The sequence below is a fragment of the Athene cunicularia genome (genome assembly GCF_003259725.1).
Source record: "Athene cunicularia isolate RWA chromosome 6 unlocalized genomic scaffold, athCun1 chr6_part1, whole genome shotgun sequence".
Classification (NCBI taxonomy): domain Eukaryota; kingdom Metazoa; phylum Chordata; class Aves; order Strigiformes; family Strigidae; genus Athene; species Athene cunicularia.
In genome coordinates, this window is record NW_020799105.1 from 5,399,260 (window position 1) to 5,423,213 (window position 23,954).

Consider the following 23,954-nt stretch of genomic DNA (forward strand, 5'->3'; position numbering starts at 1 on the left):
GCTCCGCGGAGCCCGAGCAGGCGGGGCTCGGCTCCGTGCGCAGGACAGCACCGCGGGAGGTGGGAGTTTGCGGTGGGGTGGGCACCGCTAGCGTGGGGTACAGCCGCGGGCACCCCGCTCTTCCGGAACACGCCCCGGCACGGCCCTGCTGCTGCCGGCCACGGCAGCCGGCACCGGAGCGCTGCCCGCCGGGCAGGGAGGCCGCCGGGCTCCCCAGGGAAGGGGACTCTGGGGCAGGGCTGAGGCCCCTTGACAGGGCATTAGGCAGATGGCATCTGCTCCATCTGTGTGGCACGCAGGGCTGCTGTGGTGCCATCTCCTCCACATGCTCTCTTGTGACTTTGTTCGCTTCCCCCCTGCCCCCACACCCCCCCTGCTCCCCAGGAGGTCTCCGCAGCCTTCCGGGGTCCTGGCCCCTCTTGCAGGGCCAGCAGCTGCTGCTGGTTTCTCGCTGTGGTGGGAGCCGCGGTTCGGTGCAGAGCTGGTGCCCCAGCCCTGGGGGGTCCCGGTGGGACCGCTGCACTCCCTAGGACACCCTCTCAGGTCCTGGGCTCCGTACACTGAGCTCCCCGCAACTGTGGTCCCTCCATCCCAGCTCTGGGGAGGGGATTGCAGCTGGCAGCTGGCACCTGCCCCCCCCCCCGCCCGCCCCAGGACCACACTGGCATCTCCTGCGTGTTCTGTGCAGAGCGACAAGATGCAGCAAACCCTCCACCTGGATGCCGGCAGCCAGCAGCGCCGGCCCGCAGCCCTCCCTGCTCCCCCGGCTGGCTCTGAACAAGCAGACGCTTGTTTGCCTGCCCTCTAGTCCCCAGCAGAGCCGGCTGGATCGTTAACCCTTCCCTCCCCCTCCCTGGTGGGTGGGAGATCTTCAGAGAAGCAAAATTGAGGTGCGTTGGAATTGCAACCCTAATTCACAGATTACACAGGAAACAGGGAAGAATAATCATGCATTAATCACTTACAGGCAACAAGCTCAAAATGCTGAGCTGGCGCTGCTGAAGGGCTTGATAGTATAGGAAAACGTATTTTGAGCAGGGGATTTAATAACAGCCTTTAACAAAAAGGGAGAGGCTGAGATCTGAATTCTACTCTCATGAAATCCAGAGAGAGGGATCATTAACTTTATTTTTAGGCTTGGCCGAATAATTGGGAGGTTTGAAGATTTGCCTTCTGTGTTTCACTTGTTTTAGGAGGGGCCATGCTGGCATACCTGAGAATAAAACCACCCTGGTTTATCAAGAAGCAGCGCCTCTCTGTCACTTCCAGTGGCGTACTTCTGCGACCAGCTGATGAGCCAGAGTATTTTGTTTATTTTTTCCCCAGGTCAGGGCAGCCACACATCACACTGCCTGGGCTGGAGAATACAGCTGCTGGAAGAGCCCGCACCTTCCTCCCAACACCCTCTTCTCCCTCCCTCCCTCTCTCCTGCACTCCCCCACGCTCCAGTTTGCAGGGTGCTGGCTCTGGCCTTCCCTCCCAAAGGGCTTTCCTGCAGCTGGAAGCCAGGGCCTGGGCCAGTTTTGCCGAGGAATTGAGCATGCTGGCTGCAAGGGGCCGGCGGCACCAGCCGACAAGAGGGCCGGATCAGGGGTCCCGGGTGCTGCAGGTGGTAAAGCTGTGGCAAACAAGGGCATCCCCTCTGCCTGCTCCCGCGTGGAGAAGCTGGTGACGTGCGGCCACAGCATTATTCCCTGCTGCAACTGGATGTTGAAAAGGCAGCTGGGTGGGGGAGTCGGGAAGCTAATAGCATTAAAGTCAGACTCGGCGTAGGGATTTCCCACTTCGCCTTTCACTTCCCTCCAGCCGCCAAAGGGGAGGGGAGAGCAGGGATGCTCGCTCTTGCAAGAGGAAAATTCCCCTCGCCGAGAGGTTAATGAACCCGCCTGACGCGGTGGCGGGGTGCCTGGCTGGGGAGCCGGGCTGCCGGTATTACGTGTTGTGCTGCATGTATATCCCTCGGCCGCAGGGCTCTGGCGAGAGGCCCCGGCTGCAATTAACCTGCAGTAACCCCGCGGCGCAGGGGCAGCCTTGGCGTGCCTGCCCGGGCTGCGCGGGAGTATGAAAGCCATTATAATCCGCTCATTCACGGCGCTTAAAGAGACAGAGTTTTTTTCCCTGGTTCTCCTGGAAGGGAGGAGGGTTTGGAAAGGGTAACGCATAGCATTCCCCATCCCGATGGGGCATCGCGTGCAGCACCGAGCCCAGCCTGCCATGTCATCGCTCCAACAGGTTTTAAAGTAACGTTTTTTATTATGAATAAAATTTCAGATCAGCACAACCAGATGTTTCCATATTAGTAGAAATTATTTCAAAAAGGTTTTTATTTTCCAGTACACAAAACAGATGCTACTATGCAGAAATCCCTAAGCTGTGAAAAATCATATCCTACTCACATTTCAACAGTGACAGAGCTTAGACAATGTGTAGATTCAACTTTCCAATCCTTCCCTGAACACCCAACACTTGGACATCTGCTCTTCACAATACCAGCAGGGATGGGAACAGTTTTGGAAAACAAACCAGTCCATGCTTCTGCCAGCAGCAGTGTGTGTGTGGTACCTACACCTTCCTCCTCCAACGCACTCGGCTGGTCGGCAGCGAGCCTCACCACACCCCAGGGAGGCAGGGCATAACCCCCTGTTACGGATAGGGAAACTGAGGCACAGAGAGTTTTTGAGTGACTTTGTCCTAAATCACACAGTGAGTGAGTAGCTAAGCTGGGAACAGGTCCCAGCAGAACAGCAGCTCTAGCCACCAAGTCCCACTGCCGCCTTCTCTGCTTCCACCTCTCACAGACTCATTTAAGCTAAACATACAGATAATGCATCCAGGATACAAACATGCCACCAAAAAAAATATATATATATTTATAGGTATATATATATATAATTTCAAAGTTCTACTTAAAGTGTTGTATGTTTCTTAATCTAACAAAAATTCTAACCCAAGTACATTCAAAATCACCTGCACCCACAGTTCAGTGTAGGCAGTTAAATAATTAAGAAACCCCTCGAATGTTCATAATTCAGAAAAAAAAAAGAAAAAATACGGCAAATCGCTGTCAATACTCCTATGTATATTAAAGAAAGACTTAAGGCACCCAGAGATATTTGCCAATCTATCTTTAAAGTGATTGGACTGTTTGGTTACTGCTCCTCAGCTTCCACCCTAATTCCAGATTCTGGATCCGAATCAGCAGGTGAAATCTGAAAGGAACTCTTGATTTCAAACCCTGCTTCTCTGCTGAGAGGATGTGAAATATTGCAACATGTCACGGCACGCTTCTCTACCATAGGGTATGTCACACAACACCTTAAGTTAGGGCACCAGGAGCAAGGAAATAATTTTCCTCACCTTCTCCCCTCCCCACACCCCTTTCAAATTACTGGCTGGAGCAAATACATCCTCTCTACAGATGTCTTCTGAGAGGCTTAGACTAGAGCAAAGTCAGTCTGCAATTACAGAGCAAACAGTGTTTCTTCTTTTTGGGAGGGCTTTTTTTTTTTAAAAGGTGGGATACAATTCTAGTCACAATGTCCTTTGCCCCAGCCAGTCCCCAGTCTGTCACGAGCCTCAGAGGAGTAGGGATGCCTTCTCCTGACAGAAGGAGCTAAGGGCTCCCTGCGCCATTCCTCCCTGTTGTACCTCTCAGCTGGAGACCACATTGCTCCTGGTGGTTCAAAACCTCAAAAGGGTCCCATTGCTGAGTAATAACAAGGCCACAGTGGTGGCAGGGAGGGGAAAGAAGAGAAGTCCTTCTTTTCTGAGTAACAAGCGTATTTCTTGTTAAGGAGTACATCACAGGACTGTCCTGGCTCCTGGTGAGTTTCACAGCAGCAGGAGAAATCAAAGCTGCAGATAGGTGCTCCCGTGAAGCTTGCCTGGCTGCTACGTGGCAGAGCTGAGGCGAGGAAGTTGGCATCCACTCTATCTCTGCCCTCTCTAAACAAGGGAGATACTGCAAACCCCACTCCAACATCACCTCGTTCCAGCCACCTCTTGTGCTTTCCTCCAGCTCCATTTGATGAATTTAAGCTACAAAAACAATACTACTGCTAAACTAATAATAATAATAATTAATAATAATGGAGAGAGTTAAGGGGGAAAAAAAGCACGTTCAGCCCCAGTGAGGAGCTCAAGGTCATGACTCCCAGAACCTAACCCACCGCCTGAACTCAAGTTGCAGTCTCTGCAACCTGCAGGAAACAACACCCACAAGGACTTTTTTCCCCAGCACACCCCCTAGTTGTGTGCCCACATCAGCTTGGTGATATAACTGACCTTTCTGCAGTCTCAGCCACCCTCACTGCCAGCAAAGAACTGAGGTGGTAAGATGGCTTGCCGAGGGGGCCGGGAGGCAAGCTAAGGGACTAATGAGGAACTGCTTTTGCCCTCCCTTCCCACTAGCTCAGAGGAGCAGGGAATGGCATGCCACCCTGGTGGACCCTAGCCAGGAAAGCCCAGACACTGGCAGCAGTGTCTTGCTTCAAAGGTCTCGACTCCCTCAAGCCTCCTGTGCTGCCTGGCTCTGCATCTGTGTTTCTCAGGCACTCGCTAATGAACCGAGTGGAGCCCCTGGGGATGGAGAGACCTGTTCCTGCAGACACCTTCCCTATGCCTGCAAGCTCCCCCTTGCCCCATCCCTGTACTCAGCACAGGATGAGGATCCACAGAGCTGGCATGGACACCAGGACATTTCTCTGCCGCCCAGGGAGGACCTTGTTCCTCCAGCACATAAAGCAGCTTAAGTCAATGGTGGAGCTTTGGTTTACATCCCTCTCCCCCTCTCCATTTTGGCAAAGTCCCGTTTGCTGGCGAAAATCTCAGTGGCAGCAGCAAACAAAACCACCCTGGGCTGGTGCTGCCCAACAGCAGCCAGTGGCACACCCCTCCATTTGTCCCCCTCCTTGATGTGGCTCTCCAAATGGGCCACAGAGACCAGAGCCAGGCTCCGCCCTGAGACCCTGGTGGCACAGGGCACAGTGGGCAGTGAAGGGAGGAAGGCTGTGATGCCAGAGGGAGGAGGATATAAGGCCACCAAGGCTCCCCCCTCTAGTGCCCACTGCTTTCACCAGACTTCCCTCAGCCACCAGTGGACCTGGCTAGAGCTCTGAGACTGGAGGCTCTCCTCTCCCCAGCCAGAGAGGCTGTGTGGTGGGGAGAGCACTTCCCAAGAAACATACTGGAAAGAGATAACTCTCTTCCGATAGCAAGGGAAGCGGACAGGGCTGCTTTTCTTGAGGAGAGCAGTTCAGCCATGCCGTATCTGTCAGCAGCCTTTGAGAAAGGAGGAGGGACAGATGAAGGAATTTTGGGAGGAAGGAATTTTGGGAGGAAGGTGGTGGGGAGAGGGTCCTTGACTTTGGCTCAACTCTTCAGCTGGCTGGTACAGGCTTCCCTTAACTCCATGGTACGTAGCCAGCTGTGATGGGCCTCCCCAGGCTGCTTCCTACCAGTTCCTCTGCCATGGAGAGACCAGCGTGACATAAAGCAGGAGATGGGGTAAAGCGACTGGAGAGAGGAACAGAAAGGAAAAGGAGAGGAGGGAGAGGGGTGGCCTTGCATTATAAAAGCAGAGTCCTAGATCTTAAATATGTCATGTAAAATACAGCGTGGGAGGGGGGTTAAAACTCATTATCATTATCTTAAACAAACTGGTAGCATTATTCAGTAGTTAGTAAACAGAACATTAAACCTTTGTCCAGCGTGTTCAGAGGGGTCAGGAAGGGAGAAAGGGAGAAAAAAGGAGGAAGGAGAGGTGTGGATGTGTGCATGAAGGGGAGCAGGAACTCAGCCACTCTTGTGACTCCCATCTCCAGTACGCATTTTCCGAGCCATGATGACCTCCTTGGAGACCTTCTTGCGATCACTGGCCAGCCCCAGGAGGCACATGAGGTCAATGAAGGCTGTGGTTATGTTGAAGCGCCAGCCAAACTCACTGGTGGAGTAATCGTAGGGGAAGGTGTGGTGGTAGTTGTGGAAGCCTTCTCCTGCAAAACATGACCAGGGAGAGGATGTTGCAGAGCTTCGGGTGAGGGCCCCTTTATCATGGCCCAAAGCACCACATTCCTGAAACAGGCTCTGGATTGTGACCATGCTCCTCTCTCCTCTCAGCCTGATTTCACCTCTCTACAATCCATCCCATCCCATATGGGCATGGACCAGCATGCCTGGGCTGGCCCAAATGAGGCAATGACAGTCATAGAGGACCTGCGGTGCTTTAGAGGAAAACAAGCATGTGTTGAGGAACTAAGACAGGACTGGCTCAATGACTGCAACAAAATACCAGGGGAATCCTAATGGTTTTTCCTCTGCCACCACAAGAAACCTTCTAGTACTGGTTGAGCTACCAGCTAGACTTGGAGCAAGCCCCCAACAAACCAGGCTAATCAACACTCCTACAACATGGGCAGTCCTAATGCCAAATCCAAAGGGCACTTCCAGATAGGAATAATGCAGACAGACTTCTACTAAGCAATCCACCCCAGCTGGCCACCCTCTGCTCCAGACATTGTCAACACTGGCTTCAGTGCTCACCCCTTCAATGACATCACCTGGAGTCCTGCTCCTACCCCCTGAGACTCTGCAGCTCAAATTCCCCTCTACTAAAAACCCAGGAGTAGATCCTTCAGTGGCAGAATTCAGTGCAGCCCCAGTAACAAAAAGCGATGCAAAGCAGGTGAGGATTTGGGCTTGGGAGAACAGATCGGGACAAATGCTGACCCTAGGATGTACTTTCCTAGGTACTCAAAATGAGGAGATGATCTGGCTTGTCTCACCCTTAAGTACCCCCAGAATTACCAGCTGCCCTGAGAACATGTCCAAATGTGTATCTGCTGGTTTTCAAGTTGACAAATCTAAGACAGATAAACAGAGACTGCAGCACACGTTTTTCAGTCTGGTGAATGGTGCAGAGAGAGCTTTGAGCAGGGTAAATAAAATATTGCTATTGAGATAAGGAGTGTTAAGTGTAGCAGAGTCCTTTCCATCCTGGAGAGAGACTGGTGGGAGCTGATAACCCCACTGCCCTTGTGTACTCACTGGCCAGCCTGGGAAACTCCCCCAGATGCAAAGGCTGGAGGGGAAGGGTGCAGGGGAAAGTGGGGACACCTGGATTCACAGAAATGTATATAAGTATCTGCTGCCCCAAGGGGCAGTCCCTGCTCTACAGCCTACCCACAGCAAAAGACACAGATGCTGAACGTACCTAGGGCCCCCAGGCTGACCAGGGGGTTCTCCCGTGGGTTGATGTTCTGATCATATGGCCGGTTGCCAAACATGTGAGCAGCACTGTTCACCAGCCAAGTGGCATTGAGCCCTATGGTGTACCGCAGGATAGCTGGAATGAAGAAGCTGATGACGATGGATTCGTCCCAGAAGTACCAGGGCACTACAGTGGGCAGGGTGAAGCACAGCAACACCACTGAGGGCTTGTAGTATCTGGAAAGGAAGGAACCAGGAGAAAAGTGATCAGTGGCAGAGGCAGAACAGGAAGGACTGGTTCAGTCCTCCCTTTGGAGGATTCACTCTCAGCTATACAGGGAAAATCAAGTGCAGAAATACCGCAGCCCTGAGCCCTGCATCTTTTGCCCTGGATGCACAGAAGCCATACCTGGAGACTCCCAAGTCTTATCATTGGGCAGGAGACTCAAACTGAAGTCCTGCTCTCCCTGTCTCACATGCAAAGAGCAATGTCCACTTCACCAGGAGTCCAGACACCAGCCGCTGCTTTTGGCCTCATCTGCCATTTGCTTCTCAGCTATGTTGGTTCTCATAAAGGCAACCCCATGCTTTCAGAGTCTCACAGAAGGTCCTTTCTCAGGCTTCGGCCCAGTGCTGCAGCTCCTCCTTGAAGACCTGGCCCTGCCTACCAATACATCCCACCAACACATGCAAGTAAGAGACACTTGTGCCATCCAAGAGATGACTATGTGGGGCCTCTCACACTAGAGGGATGGGAGTAGAGGAAGCTGAGCCGCATTCTAATGACCCACAATGGGTATCCCAGGCACAAAAAGGAGGGAAGCCATAAACCTTGCTTGGTTCATCTGGGACTGAACTGGGGACCTCCTGAGTTAGGGTGGTTACTGTATGGGTTCAGTCCCCCATTCCTGCAGCCCTGGTGACAGGCTTGCCTCCTCTGGGGATCAGTCCCAGTATAGCCCTAGACAGCTGAGAAACACCCCATCCAAGAGGCACCAGTGAATCAAGAGTGTCCTTCCCAGTTACTGCCTTTCTCATGTCCCCATTTTCAACTGCTCTTTCACCACACTGTTTCCAGGAGACTGACGGGAGAGTGGCAGAGGCATGGCCTGGAAGATGTACCACAACATCTCCAAGGATGGCCTGGAGGCACCTGTGGGTGGGCTCTGGGTCAGCCAAAGCAGCAGCTGGGCTGTAGGCAGGCAGGCATGGAGGAGCTTTGTGGTGGGAAGCTCAGCTGGCTGCTGGCAAGATGCTACAGGATAGGTGGGCAAGAAAAGGGCGTGGGAGGGTTGGAGGTAGCACTAGCTCCTAAATACTTCCTATCTGAGAGGCACAGCTCATTTCTCACAGCTCATCCCACAGGAAAGCCTTGGGCAGACTGAAAGCTCACATTTCTCACATGGTACCCTCAATCCCCTCATGGTCTATCAAAGGTGCAGGGGGTCCCCAGCCCATTTGCAGGGTCCCTGCTCCATCCCACATCGCTCTGCACTGGGGCTGACCACACCACTCACCTCCGCTGGAACATCACCACTTTGTCAGCCTTTACATCGCTCAGGTCCAGCTTCTGGCCCTTCTCTATGACATCCGGGTGCTTGCGCACCAGCAGCCAGCCGATGTGGGAAAAGAAGAAACCCCGTGTGGCATTGTGTGGGTCTGCATCTGTCTCGGAGAACTTGTGATGGACACGGTGGTCCCGGACCCACTCGTAGATGTCATTCTGCAAGGCAACAGGACTGGAGACTTAGGGCCAGGGCTGGAGATATTCCCTTCAAATTAACAAAAGGGCCTAAAACATGGGGGTTGGAACTAGATGGTCTTTAAGGTCCCTTCCAACCCAAACCACTCTATGATTCTATGATTTAGACACCTAAATCCCACTGACCTGAACTTGTATCAGTGGTTTTATCTTTCATTAGGGTTTGGGTTTTTTGGCTTTGAAAACAAAAAGATGGGTCTTCTTTGCTCAACCACTTCAATTTTCTTTGAAACCTGCTTCTTTGGTGGGCTGCCTTTTCTCTCTTTTTTTTTAATTGGGTAACTTTAGGCTTTGGTTTGCACATCCTCTACAACATAACAGGCTCTGATTGGCCAGCCTGCTCCCCCACCCCTACAACAGCCAGCCCTCACTGGCCAGTCAGTGCCTCCTCCCTCACACGCTCGGTCATTTGTCCCCATCCCTACATGGTGCCAGCTGGGACTGATCAACCTGCCCCTTCCTTTCACCCTGACATTTTCCATGGGTCAACTTGCCTTGCCCCTCCTGGGATTGCCAAATCAGATCTGTAACTGGGGGCAAGATGTTTTTAATTTTTTTTTCCCCATTGGAAATCAAACAGTCTTAAAATTAAGGCCCCTCTTTAGAAATAAACACACCATTTCAATGACAGCTATCAAAAAAACCTCCCTTCAGCCCCATAACTGTTCTGTTTAAGCTGAAAAATCAATAAGTTTGGAAAGTATCAAAGTTTTCATCATTTGTGCTAAGAAATTATTGTTTGGACAGTTTTAAGAATAGATTTTCATGAGCCTGTGCTCATTCCTTTATACAAAGGCTTCTATGTGCTTAAAGCCATGTATTACACCATCCTAGAAAACATAAACCAGAGATCCCAGCACACCTCTATTGCCTGTATTACACAAGAGGCTCCTTAATCTCCTCAATACATAGGATATTTCCTCAAAACACTTTGAAGGTAGAGAAGCAGCATAATCATCCCTACTTCTTGCCTGGGAAGCCTAAGTAACACATCCACACAGGAAGCCTGTAGCAGAGATAGAACTCCTCAAGTCCCTCTCACATGCTGTAACCACTCCTTCAACTGAGATAAAATGATTTACCTGCAGGCCATGCAATAAGGCAACAATAGATGTGGGCTAGGATTCAACTGTCACTTGTTTCCAAATACTGGGAACTGCTGCCTTCCTTGCAGCCAACTCCTGAGCACCTCCAAGTATCACAACCCCTTACTGACATTAGCTGAACTTGGCCACTCAGCATTCCCCCAGAAGAGGGTGGCCCAGCAGCCTTCCCTATCTAGTAAGCAGAGAAACACAACCAGTACCTATGCTGGAAATGTTTCACTTGTAACCCAAAGCTTCTTTCACATCCCAGACCCTATGCTGCATCATGTAACATGAGAAAACCCAACCTGAAAGCTGACAGACAGCTTGGGTTTGCACATCTAGAGAGGCTTTCTCTGTCTCCTGAAATCCTGCTGGAAACAAATTTGGAAAGAGTCCATGTACCACAGCTGGTACCACCTCATTCACCACACTCTGTGCACAAACACAAATCAGGGGTCTCAAAGCTGAAAAGTCAGTATCTTGACTCCAGCTTTAGCACATTACCTTTTCTACAGATCTTCTCTGTAGAACTGCAACCCTGTCTGAAAAGCAGGGCTTTCTGAGACCAGCAAGTAAAGCCTAGGATGCCTGCTTCCTTGGAAGTTTCCAGCTACAAGCTATAACTAGGAGAGCTTAGGCTGTGCTGCAACCACCTGGTCTTGCAGGTGGTGGAGCCAACTAGCAGCAGAATTCCTGAATTCTCTGAAATCACAAACCACAGGTCTCTGAGAAGCCAATAGACATTTTCTGTAGAACCTCAGATAAGATAATCTATAGTTTTCTCTGGCCTTAAAAGTTACCATCTCATCTTTGAGCTGCTGCCACTAACAGGAATGAGATAAACGGAAAATAAATCTTCTCTTGATCTCATTGAAAGTAACTATTAAAAAAAATCCGTGGGGAATGGTAATAAATTTTCAGTAAAACTTTGGATTAGTTCCTATTGAAACTTAAATATCTGTCTGTCTCATCTTTGTCATCTTTGTCTATTCCTATCCCCTACAACAACAGCTCAGCAAATTCTTTCCCCCTCTGCCCTATAACCCTGTGAAATATGGTCTTTGTATGGGACTAGCTGATACACAGCAACCATTCCCTTGCTGAGTGCTGGACCAGTAGGTGGAATCAGCAACTTGGTCCTTCCTCTTTCTTCTGAAAGACTCTGGTTTGGTACTAACAGAGAATAGGAAAGTCAGTGGTGTTTTAGAAAGCTTTTCAAGGCTAAAAAAACCCCATCTCCACCCTCTTGTCTTACATGTCAGTGAAGTGATATCTGGGGCAGTGAATGGACACATGACAGGACTGAAAGGTGTATGTCTCTAAAATACCTGGTCCACCTGGGCATTACCCTTCCCCCATACCTGAGATGGAGAATTACTTAGGGACACAGCACTGATACTTTTCTGTTCACCTTCTTCTAGTAGAAAGTGCTGCACTTTGCACCCTCCTGAGTACTTCCTACACGTGACCAAGCATGTGTGAAGTCCCTTCAAGTACAGTTCGGGGATAGAGTGGCGTTAGAGCTGCCTCACAGCAGCAAACCTGAGAGACCATCAGGATTTTTCTGTGCAATGCCAGTCTGGGTTTTCACTCTGACTTCTTTGCTACTTTCTACAGTCCCTAAGGACTTCCCAGTTTGTTTGTTTTGTGGACTGTAAAGTGCTCTCCTGAGCAGTTAGGCAATATCCTGCTGTGCTTATCAGCTGTTTGCAGTCACTTGTGCCACTCTGAATGGGCCTAACCCTTCTCTCCTTGAAACATCACTGACCTGGGATGACTCTCTGGAAGCCAGTGGTGTGACTTATAACAGGGTTATTCCTTAATATCACTCTTGGGAAACAGAGAAGCATCCCCCGAACTGCATAATCTCAAGAAGTTCTTGGTCTTTCCGCATCAGCAAATTCCAGGCTGGCTCCCTGGGCTGTGTAGATGTATCCCCCCCTTATCCGCCATGCAGCAAGAGGAGGGTGAGGCAACATCAGGAGAGCACTTAGCACTTCCACACCTCTTTCACAGGACCTGGAGCACCTCGAGGGAAGGGTATGTTCCTGCTTTAGAGAGCTTTCCTACCCTTGGTCTTGGCTAACAGCCCTCTCCCCACCAGCTTCATCTCCAAGTCACCCTCTGACAGGACAAGGTGAAGACAATGAGACAGACTCTAGCACCACAGTGTTAGATGGAAAGAACAGGTTGTTTCTTAACAAGACACAGTAGGAGAGAGGAACCTCTCCATCAATTTGTGCCCCATACCCTAGACAGGGATTCAGGGGAGCACTTCCCTTCTGAGGACCAGTGACACACTGAGGAGGTGCTTACCTGGAAAGCTATGGAGTTTGCAATAGTCAAGAAGATCCGCAGGGGCAGCGTGGCTTTGTAGGACCGATGGCTCCAGAGGCGGTGAGATCCAGCTGTTATCCCCAGAGCACTCACCAGAAAACAGAGAATGGCTGGAAAGGAAAAGAAAGTGTTGGACCAGTTACAGCAAGTCAGCCTGCAGCCAAGTTTCTGGCAGAGCAACACAAGGGCAAACCTTCCTCCAAAGCTGTATAAGCAAGAGAGGAACCCATGGAAAACACAGACTGGGGCAATAAAAATCAATGTGAGAGTGCCCAAGCTATCACAGGTTTCCTAAGCAATGTAGGGCAAATCACTTCAGCTCTTCATCTCTGACAAGGGAGGAGGCTCCCCCTTACGAGACTTGTCATCATGGTTGGTACTTCAGCATAGTGCCGTCTCATGGTGCAGGATCATCAAAATTGTATAAAGCAACTGCTTCCATATAGCCCTGTGGTTACAGCTCTGCAGTCCACCAGGGAACAGCTTCCCCTTTTCCTCCCACACCAAATAATCAAGGGTCTTGCTTTCCTCTCTCACCACTCCTCACTAAATCTCTTTTATATTTTCTTCACCTAAAGGCGGTAGATGATCTTACAGTTCTTCAGGGGGAAAGCTAAAGCCCATGGTTAGTCTTCTCTTCTGCTCCCTTTCTGAGCAGAAGCTGGTTAGAGAAAGATCTAACCTACCATCCCCCTGAAGCCTGGGCTACTCAGCATTCTCCCAGAAGAGCTGTATTGCTGACTTAAAATATGCCCAGAGGCTCCTGCTTGCAGGGTCTTTTTGATTCCCCCCTCTGCTCAGCTCCTGCACCATTTTCTCCAAGGAAGGAAACTCCAAGGCTAACAACTCATTGCAAGTCATGCCCACGGCAGAGGCAGACATTGCTAGGCCTAGCTGAATTTCGAGGCTGCTTCATGTGTTTCCTCTCTGTTAGGAGAGGGTCAGAAGGACCCTTCTGGGTTCAGAAGGAATTCCTTGTCACTCTGGCAGCTAGTAAAAAAACACACCCCTCTCCCACAGACATGTGTTTATGTCTGCCCTGGTCTGTGTGTTCCCACATGTCCTCCTGGGACTTCTGGAATTTAAAATCTTGTCATCATTCCAGCATTTCGTTCTAGAACTAAAATGGAAAAAAGACCCCAAAAGGGTCATAGCAGAATTACAGTAGGAAGCTGAAGATAAGAAGAATATTGGATATGAAAATTAACTCTTTTTCTAGGAAGGAAGCATCAGAAAGTTTGGCAGAATGGCGGATGGTGTTCAACAGTTGGTTTGCCCTGCAAGCTCAGACACCAAGAAGGAAGGGTGCACATCTATGCATAGGTCAACTGATCCACCTTCAGTCCCCTGGGGGAAGGGATGCCTTCACACCAGTCCCCCGGGGAAACTCTCTCCTTGGTATAAATTTGCAGATTTCAGACAATTGGATCAATGCTGAAAATAGCTCCTTATTCTTACACATAAACCCATGGATAGGAATTGCTGGTATGCTTGACAATGCCATTTGGTCCAGCCAAATGGCTCTAATCAAGCTTATCTTGAACCCAGAGAATAGATACTCTGCCAGAAACTTGCCTGGAATCAGAGATCTGAGACAAGGCACTGTAGCCCTGTTCTTTCATTCAAAATAATCCAGGCTTTATTTCCTATCATCTCCTGTTCCTTCTTTCTTCTGTCACCTCCTTTTTGTTTTTCTACATTCCAAACCTAATCTCTCATCTGCTAAAAGCTAGCCTCGGCTAATTTAACATCCTCTTCTGGGCCCTTAAACTTGCATGAACCCTCCTCACTCCCATCCTGCTGTATAACAGAAACGTTCCCTGTCTGCTGATCTGACTGTGACTTTCCCTCGTTATCATCTTCCTTGGCTTCCCTGCCTGCTGCCAAATGCAGTCCAAGCTTCAGACCAGCATAACTCCCAGCACCTGTGTGGTCTCTCAGAGGAGCCAAGCAGGCACTGGTCATGGTTGATTTATAGGGCATGGAGAGGGATGAAAACGCATGCAAATGCAGCAGGATCCAGCCTCTGCAAGGGACAATAGAGCTGAGCAAAGCTCCCGAAGCTGGTCAAGCCTGCAAGGGGAGAAGGGAGGGCACAAGCAGGGTGTTTGGTTCAGGTCCCCCTTTGCCTTACTGACAGAAAAGTACTTATGCTGGATACCTTGAAGGTCTCACCCAACCCCATGATGCTGACTTGAAAGTTATGAACCAGGTCATGACTGGTTATGAACCCTGTTGGTTTTAAGATTTTTAAGACTTGTTTTAAATCAGTCACTGTTCCCACAGATTCATACAGAAGAGCAAACCTTGAAAAAGCACCTAACATATGACTGATTTACAGAACCTCTCTGGCCTCAGACACTGCAATAACAACAAACCCCGTTGATGTTTCAGACACTTCCTACTAGTGGCAGAAGAGTGACTCACCGTCATTCTCCCTTGAACATAAGCAGCTGTACCCTGCAAACCGCATTTCATAAAACCTCTGGGCAACTTTCTGCCTATGGTGCACACCTCAGTGGCTGAGGTAGATTTCCAGGTGTGACAAGCAGCTTATGGCAGAGCTGAGAGTGGCATCCAGGAGTCTGGATTTCACCTCCAACCTATACAGACTCTATGAAAAACACCAGCCAAGGAGTTGACGATAAACAGCACGTTGCAATGGATGTGTGGAGCAACTTGTTAGGAGAGAGCCCAGCTCTCCCTTGCAGGGCATGTAGGCATGAGTTAACAGTGCACTGGGGACAGAAATTACCTATGCAATCTTTCATGATCTTCAATAGTACTAGGAAGTAAGTGCCAGGTTAGATGAGTATAGGCCCTATTTATGTCCCTTAGTTCAGGCTTCCCTCTCTGGTGAATCCTCACATGCTGACTGGGAATTAGAGGCTTCCAGTAGGATTACTCTGGTTGAGGATTGTGGTATTTAAGCTTTGCAAGAAGAAAGCTCACCTGTAGCTCTTTTATAAAGGCAATTCTCAGAATTTGTGGATATCCCCCTCAGGAAAAGATGACGCCAACAAAGCCATACCAACAAGCACAAGTAATCACAAAAGAGGAGGCTGGGACACTGACAGACCCAGAAACCAGACAGCCCAGTACTAGCTTTTGGGTAGCCTTGCCTGAAAGCTTTTGTTAAAAATTTGGAAGAGTACCCACTGCTTTTGGGTACCCTGGCACAGAACAGTCATGGCCTTCATCCAAAGCCCATGAAGCTCAGCATTTCATATTGACTTCTCTTGGAGATGCATCCCAGGTCACTATAATGGCCACAACTCTCTAATTATAATCCTGTGCTGCCTTGCCTCTTGCCCATATACAGCAGCTGTAGTTTATTTAAGGAGCAGACACTTTCTGTGTGAAAGGAGCTGATTCTCAGTCTATGCATACATGGCATCCAGCCCACAGAAACCCAAACCCTACTTGGGGACTATTAACTCCATCAGCTAAGATACCCAAGAGCTGTGACAGTGACAGGATATGGACAATAGATTGAAAAGCCTGGTGGAAAACAGGAAGAATCCAGCACCCTAATGATTCAGAGGGTTCATCCCTGCAAAGAGGTGCAATTGCATAGCCAGGGAATCAGCATCTCACACAGAAGAAGAAAAGTTCCTCCAAGATCATCCACTAGGAATGAAATTAGAAAGAGAGTAGAGAAGGTGAAATAAAGTAGCACAGATTTTCACAGCTACCCTGTGATGCTGCCTCAAACTGCAGGACTTGACTTAGGCACTTCATCAACTGACATTTCAAAGTCATCTTACACACCATGCTTTGAAGTATCCCAGCTCCAAAAGATTGTCCACTCACAGGTAATGCTTCCAATGACCCATTCAACTGGAATACAAAGAATTATGACCACTGGCAGTAATATGCACTCAGTGCTCCAAAAATTAAATCCAAAACAGATTCAGTCATATTTATATGACTTGTTAGCCTTTACCTCTTCAGGGCTCAGATACAGATCTCAAGTTATGAAAGGAAGCCAGGAATGCGCTAAAGGCATTGTTGCCTGCAGTTAACACCAAGGATGTTTACATGAAGAGGTGTCCCAGCTCCAGCAGGTGTCCTTGGGTTTCTGCTCAGTGCAAAGGAAAACTACAGCTCTGGACTGTTCCCTCCAAGTCCTGCTAGCCAGCTGGGTCAAGCTACACTGAGGAGAAAGATACCAAGAGCAAGGAAATGCATAGGCTGCATAAGGGGAACAGCATTTAGGAGGAGCAATAGAAGCTATGGTTACTATAACCTACCTTCCCTATCTGGCAAAATCAGAACTTCCCCTCCATGCTCGGAGGAGAAGCACACCACCTGCTAGTTAAGCCTGGAGAGGACTACTGCTGCCAGCAGTAGTCTTGACAGAAAAGTAACAAAAGACTTGTGTAAATGTTTTGCTGGACACATTTCTTGCAGGTAGTACTGGCTGAGATTTTCAGGCTGTCAGTTACCTAAATTATCCAGCAAGCTGCTCCTTGATCCAAAAATGATGCAGCAGCAACAAAAAATGCTATCAACCCATGTTTCTCCCACTGCTGGCACTGCAGGGAGCTGAGATGTTGTTAGAGCACCACGTCAAGAGGAACCATTGCTGTTTTATAGACATTGTTGGCCAGGCCAACAGGTGTTAACACAAATATCATACATCTGCTGTACCTGAGGGCCAGGAAGACAACCTGTAAATCAAGTTTCCAGGGAGGCTCAGGGCAGTTAGAGAAGAAACTATCAATCACCTTTGTATCCTGCTCTTCCAGACTCAGTCTCTATCCTGTTCGGCAAATGCTGTGAAATCTGCTTCATGATCACTGAAAAGACTTTATCAAGTGCAGTGGAGAAGACAGTAAATAAAAGGGGAACTAACTAGAAAGTCATAGTGCTGGAAGGGCTCAGAGAGCTCTTGTTATGGTGAGCTCACCTGATCAACAACCCCAGCTTGTTCTGGGAAGCTCTGTAACAGAAAGAGATCAGGGGATACAATGCACACAGCAACACAGAACAGCAAACAATGATGAAGGCAGGGCTGGAGAGCTTGAGAGACAAAGAGGAATTAGCACACAGAGAAATGAAAACAAAAGAGGACACAGTCACCAATATAACTGGTTTCAGATGGACAGGAACATCAAGGAGATGGTGGCTTGGATGAAGAATGTAAAAGCAGGGGGATTCATCCTTATAATAAAATATAGAAGGTATGTCAGCTACCAGGCACCATAGCTGCTTGTAGCATCACAGCAGAGAACATCTGGGGCCATGTTATTTTTATATTATATGTACACAGCCTAAGGAAGGAATTATCTGAAAAACAAAGAAATGAGCAAAAACTCCAGCAGCTCCAGAACTACCACTGGGAGAGCTGTTCTGCCATAAGTCCACAGTGTATTGCCAGGAGCGACATGTCTCTGCTGCTCTATCCTTGTCTGTAAAATGAGAACCATAGTCCTCTCCTTGCTACCAGGACAGTGGTAGGAAAATAACAGTAAGTCACTGAGATGACAGCCACAAATACCTTGTATGTGCTAAAGAAAGGTATGAACTGAGAAAAGGGCAGGGCAAGAAGGAGCAAGGAGCCTTGCTGAGAAGCCAGACCTGTGGAGGGTCAGAGTATGCCAGCTCTGGTCAGCACTGAAGCAGAATGGACTATAGGAAAGCTCTGACTTGGCTGCAGAGTGCCTGGAAGGGTGATCCCTTCCTACAGCAAGTGCCAGGGATGCAGGATAGGGAGCTCTGTGGAGCTACTCCAGCTTTGGTAAGGCAGGATCGTTCTTCAGCCAGTCCAGAACAGTGCAATTCCTCCAGACTCCATGTACTTCTCCCATTCCCAGAGCATCTGTCAGTCCAGAAGCCACCAAGGAATCTCGCAGTGCCTCATAGTGGCAGGAGAGCAACTGGCACTTCACATCAGAGTTGACTGAAGGAGGACAGCAGAGGGCAAAAAGCAAGGTGGAACCCCACAAAATGCCGTGGGATGCCATACAGACATCCTGAACAGGCATGTGTTTGCAAAGACACTGCCTTAGAGACCACTTTGAGGTAAGGTGGAGCTTCGCAGAATGCAAAGCAGCATTAACCTTCTGGATCAAGATGCTCGAGCCCACTTAAGTGTCTCAGGGGAGCTCAAGGGTGAAGGGTTGGATGGACTTGGAAATCACAGTGCAGCTTAAAATGAAACAGTAAACCCCACTCACCTTTTCCTTCCTTCCTTCCTTCCTGCTGCAATGCCCTGAGGATATGTGGCTGGGGTTGGAGGACCCAGGCTTCAGCCAGTGAGTGAGAGAAACCAGCAGACCCTGCCTAGCCTCTATCAGAGAGCCTGGGGATGGGACACACAGAGCAGGACCAAGAGCCCTGAAACACTCCTCCAAGGTCATGCTGAGGCTGCATGTTCTGCCCACCCCTGCCACCCTGGGGAAAAGCCCAGCCTGCCAGGTTTCACAAGGGAAAGGCCCAGCAAAGTCTTCTTTCCTAATGCCCCCCTGAAAGCCCATGCTGGCTGCACAGGGAACATGTCAGTGCCTCTGCTTTTGCAAATGCTGTAGCCAGCCTCTGACTGAGTCCTGTGGCCTCCAGCAATGCTCATCTCCCAGGCCTCTGCCTGTGAGAGGCTGAGATGGTCCAGGAGGAAAACGGTCAGCCTAGCCATCCAGGGAGCTGTCTCTTTGTCAGTCCAGCTGTGATGCTTGTTGCTCACAGCCATCAGGAAGACAGACTTTGAGAGCATGACAGGCCAGGCAGATTGCTTCAGGGCCTGTCCACAGGCGGACTTGGCAGGACGCTGCTCCCGGCTGAACACTTTGCAGGAGCACCACTGAAACCAAAAGCCATGCAGTAGGTCTCAAATTAGACCGTGGCTTTTTGTTTCAGAATGCTGTTTCACAGGAAGGCAGGGCCTGGATGCAACCTCTCAACTTCCCCACTGGGAGCTGTTTGCCTTCTTGACTCCTCCGAGGGTCCACACAAAGGCTCATGAAAAGTGAGGCTTCCCTGCAGCTTGGGCCTCAGGCCCAGCTGCATTTCAAGCAGTCAAAGGAGAAGTTTGTTCCTATCCAGGGCAAGGTCGCTGAGAAAGTGGAGCTTTGCCTAGCTACCTTCTGCTGGGTTGTGCTTTCCACTGGAATTTGCTGCCTGGAGAGCCGCTTATTTATTTTTTGAAAGTTGTCAGGCTTAGTTCCGGGACGATGGGGACTAATCTGTGCTTTTGTAAGAATGATAAAAGACCTGAGCTTCAGAACTTAACTCTTGACTTTTATTTTCAGCACAACTGTATTTTGTCTCTTTCTGATCACACACACATGGAGGCTCTGCAGGATTTACCTCCTTTGGTAAGGACAGAAATGGTTCTTGACTTTGGGCAGCAGACTCATGCCAAATGCCTTGTACCTTGCCTCCCCAGACACCCCTTAAAGTGCTGTTACTAGCATCTTTCTTCCTAACTTTCTGGGATTGTTACAGTACTCCATCAAACATTTTCTGTGCTCCACTCCAGAAGTGGCTGCATATTCAGGAGTGGGCCACATCCAAGCCTAATGCCTGCGAATCAAGGTTGTTCTTTATCATTTCCTTCTTTCTCCTCCCCAAGTCTGTAGGCCTGGAGGGGAAAAAAATACCACCCAACAGATATGGGGTTTGCAGGTGTCAAGAAACAAACGAAAGAACATACTTACCCCATGCCAATGTCTGGATCTTTGCAGAAGGTATGAGCACCAACCCTAATATGGCCCCTAGATGCAGCAGGCTCATGAGGATGATATTCCTCCAGACGTATCGGAGGGGTGGCTTGGGGCCCTCTTTCTCCCGGTAGGTCTCATCAAAGATATCATCTATCATGTCCCCCCGGTCTTTTGCCAAGTCCTCATGACTGAGTAAGTCCTTCTCCACGACAGCATCCCCATTCCTGGCCACCCGGGAGATGAGGGTGCCGACAGTGGTGGTACTGGAAGCGGAGGAGAACTCCTTGGAGAGGCAGCAATGGACATTTTGAAGAAAGGAAAAATGGAAAACAAAACAAGAAGTTGGTGGTTACCGCAGGAAATAGAAACACAAGCAGCTAGTCTGGCAGTACCAATAAGCAGCCTGCAGTTTCTCTGGCAGGTTCAATTCCTTCAGCTGAGCCCTTGGCACCAAGAAGAGCCTGCTCTGGCCCCACAGAGTTGTGGCATGAGAGGGAGGGGGCCTACAGGGTGCAGAAAGTAAAGACAAAGACATGAATACCAGTCTTTTTTCCACTGGTGGTTTTAGGGAGATCATTTGCAGGCTGTAAGGTGGACTTGTAGTCTGGGCTTGTGCATAAGTAGACAACAATAAAGGAAATCTTGAGAATGAACAAAGAGGTAGGAGAGAAATATGGTCTGAAACACAGTTTTACTATAAATCACTGGGCTGCTCCTGATATCCTGCCTCTTTGTCTCACCTCACCAGGGATCACTGGGGAAACAACAGGAAGATCCACAGAGGGATTCTTCTGGGGCACCTCTACCTCCCCCTGCCTCACCACCTAGGTTGCAACATGGCAAGACCAACATGCTTGGAGATGAATGGATGGAAGCAGTTGAGCGATGTGCTTCCTAGTAGACCTACAGCTCCTATTCCATGCCTGCTGCTAAGCCTCTTATCCCTCTCCCGCTTTCCACCCACAGGCCAACTAAGGCATGGGAAGACAATACTCTGAGCCAAGGACACCAGTACACAGAAAGGAAGTTTTAAGGAGCAAGTTGGCTCAGCTTGGCTCCCAGCTCCCTCCTGTAACCATGACACAACATTCCCTCTGCACACGCTTGTTTGCCCTGGCTGGCTGACAGCCTGCCTGATCAGGCATGCATGACGAAAGGAACAGGCAGGACTGACCCTGACGAGACAGGTCACTGAACCCTGAATCACCAATTTCTATCTCCATCATGACAGCTGCATGCTTGCTGGTGCTCTCAGCCCTTTGTCAGGCCTGAGCCCAAGTGCCCGATGGTGTGATATGTGAGCGGCGGGAGGGCATGCTGTCCCCAGCCCCTCGCCTCCCAGGAACCTGTCTCTCCGCTGCCCGCACTGCTGCCTCCACATGTGAAGGGGGCAATAAAGGTCAGCTGGCAGGAACAGGAGAGCTAGAACCATAGGAGGGAGCGTGGCCAAGCTGGAAAAGCTCCTTTCCCAATAGAAATCTCTCCTGAATTAATAGCAGATTCCCACTCAGGCACCCAGGATTCATAAAGACCACCATCCTGCCATGGCCTAGTTTCTTGAGGGAGGAATTAAAATCAGGCCAGGCTGCTTACGTGGCCATCCCAACTCCTCCCTTTCCCAAGGGTAGAAACTAGAGGGTTACAGACACCTTTCTACAGGGAGGAGCTGGCAAAGCTGACAGATTTCCCACATTTGGGAAGTAAAATGATCTCTACAGAGGGAGCCCTCTAAGTTTTTCCTTCTGGAATCAAAGGTTAGAAAGGAAAAAAAACTGGACATGAAGTATCCTGCTGCTTTCTCTGAACCCAGGCAGCTGCTTTGCTCAGGACCAGCTACTTCTGTATCCCAGCTATAGGCTGTCTCTGAGGGTATGATACTCTAAAATCTTCAGCAGCTCAGAGACAATCCCCTTCCAAAAAGGGCTGTGAGAAATGTCTTCTAATCCAGAGATTGGGCAAGGAAGTCCTGCCCATTTCAAAGTGTCATATACTCTCATCTGGCATTTTGGCAGGAAGGTGCAATTTTCTTCTTTGGCTGGAAGACAATCTACCAAAAAGACCCAAGACTTGTTCATGCAGGAAAAATTCCCAACAGAGATCTGGTGGTATAATTAGATGGGTAACACTCCCCATATGGAGATGCCGCTTCCAGAGTAAGAATGTGGGGTTGGAGTTGCATTTTTCTCCTCCACGACAGCATATGTCACTGTCAAAGTTACAAAGGGGCAGAGGAGGAGGGAGAGCATAAAGAAAACAGAGAGGAAAAAACCTCTTCTTCCAAAGTTGTAGTAACCACACAAGGAATTTTACCAGCACACCTATGCTGCTGGAATTACATGATATAATCAAACTGGTCATTTCTCACATGTAAGCTAACCTTAAATCAAAAGGGTTTTAAAGCAGCTGTGAAACACAGCTCCACCATTACAGACTTGGTAGGGGGAGCATGGAGAGAAGGAGGTAGAACGGGCAGCTATTTAGCTGGAGACTGGGCTAATGAGGAGGAAAGAAAGGATTTTTACCCCCCTATGGCCATAGTCACTTCTGTAACTCCTACAGAGTAAAATGAGTTGGGGATTGATCTGGAGTCTAGAGCTGAGAGGGGAAGGAAGACAGATAAATCATCTTCATGAGCTCTCCATCATTTACAAAGGATTTAGCAGCTCTCATCTGCAGAACAGATGTGTTCCCCATCTCCAACACCACCCCCTCCCCAACAGCACTGAACATGCTATAGGTGATCCTGGCACCCTGCCAGCTTATACAACCAACTGCAGCTCAAAGGCTCCTGCCTGGGTTCAGCCTAGGTGCCCCAGGGCACTGAATCTTGGGTCCAGTATATTTGAATATGCCCAGCGTAACCCAGGGACAGGATTCTTTTCAGCCTCCAGGATATGGCCCAAAACACATGCCAAGACGGTGAAGCATGGTCTGAGCACACTGCCCTTAGCATCCGTTTTGGGTGGGAAGAGGATTAAAGTTCTTTACATCTGAACATCCCTGGCAGGTCACAGCAACAGCACCAAAGGAAGACTGGGGGAGACTGCGTGCTGGCGATAGGCAAGAAAAAGTGCGGGGCTGTGATTTACCTCCACCCCTATGCATAGGCAGAAGGGGGAAGGATGAGAAAGCTGGAGCAGGAATAACATAATCAAGCCCCTGCCTCCCCTCGGGCAAAGGGTAGGCAAAAAAAAAAATAATCTCTGAAGATCCAACAGGTCTAGTATCTTCCTGGTGTCAGGTTGTTACTCAGTCCTTCTCATGCCAAAAATGGGTAGTCTCCCTATTGTATGTTTGCTTGGCTGAGGCAATGCAGACAGTCATTCATTTCATCTGGGCAGCTGGCCGCTTTCACCTTGCGTCTGTCCTAGAGACGCTCCCTGCTGCAACATTTGGCTTAAAAACAGTGCAGGTGAAAGCCCCTTCTTATTAAAAAAACCCATAAAAATTAAGAAAGCTTAAAAAGCATGGTCTGAGCATTACCAAAAACCCCAAGACCTCTTGGCACAAAAAGACCTTCCTGCACAGCCCCTATCAGCACGCTTAGATGTATGTTCTCAAGATAAACCTGTATTTTACACTCGGTCTGTCTGAGGGCATAGACTCCGCAGGGAGACAGTCCATGCACAGTCTCCCCACAAAGCCTGGGTGATGTCTTAAGTTAGCACCGAATGACTTCGCCTCATGACTGAGAAGTAGCGTGGAGAAGACACACGCACACACACACACACATATATGTGTCTACGTGCGTGTGAGCGTGCACGGACACGCGTGGATGCCCAGGCCTTTCTTCCCAAGGCAGCAGCAGCGCGGCACTGCCGCAGCCGCGGAGATGGGGAGGAAGGGGCGAGGGGCCCGCCCCCCCCGGCTGCCCCCCGCTTACCTCCTCCTGTAGCA

At 49.5% G+C, this 23,954-nt stretch overlaps 1 protein-coding gene across 1 annotated transcript; it reads right to left on the minus strand.

Moving 5' to 3' along the window:
- Window positions 1-2,330: 2,330 nt before the first annotated feature.
- Window positions 2,331-23,948, minus strand: SCD (stearoyl-CoA desaturase). Its single transcript, XM_026851304.1, has 6 exons — window positions 23,941-23,948; window positions 20,052-20,340; window positions 12,373-12,503; window positions 8,724-8,929; window positions 7,211-7,443; window positions 2,331-5,993 (listed from the first exon to the last, which is right to left on the minus strand). Exons 2-6 carry the CDS (start codon window positions 20,212-20,214, stop codon window positions 5,794-5,796), a joined length of 933 nt encoding a protein of 310 aa, XP_026707105.1. The 5' UTR covers window positions 20,215-20,340; window positions 23,941-23,948; the 3' UTR covers window positions 2,331-5,793.
- Between the last annotated feature and the right edge of the window lie 6 nt (window positions 23,949-23,954).

Bases quoted from the DNA above. Each gene is read 5' to 3' on its own strand.
- SCD (XM_026851304.1), bottom strand. From the start codon at position 20,214: ATGATAGATGATATCTTTGATGAGACCTACCGGGAGAAAGAGGGCCCC. The intron at 7,444-8,723 runs GTGAGTGGTGTG...CTTCCTTTCCAG, and splicing joins GTGGTGATGTTCCAGCGGAG to ATACTACAAGCCCTCAGTGG. The intron at 5,994-7,210 runs GTACGTTCAGCA...CATGTTTTGCAG, and splicing joins GGTCAGCCTGGGGGCCCTAG to GAGAAGGCTTCCACAACTAC.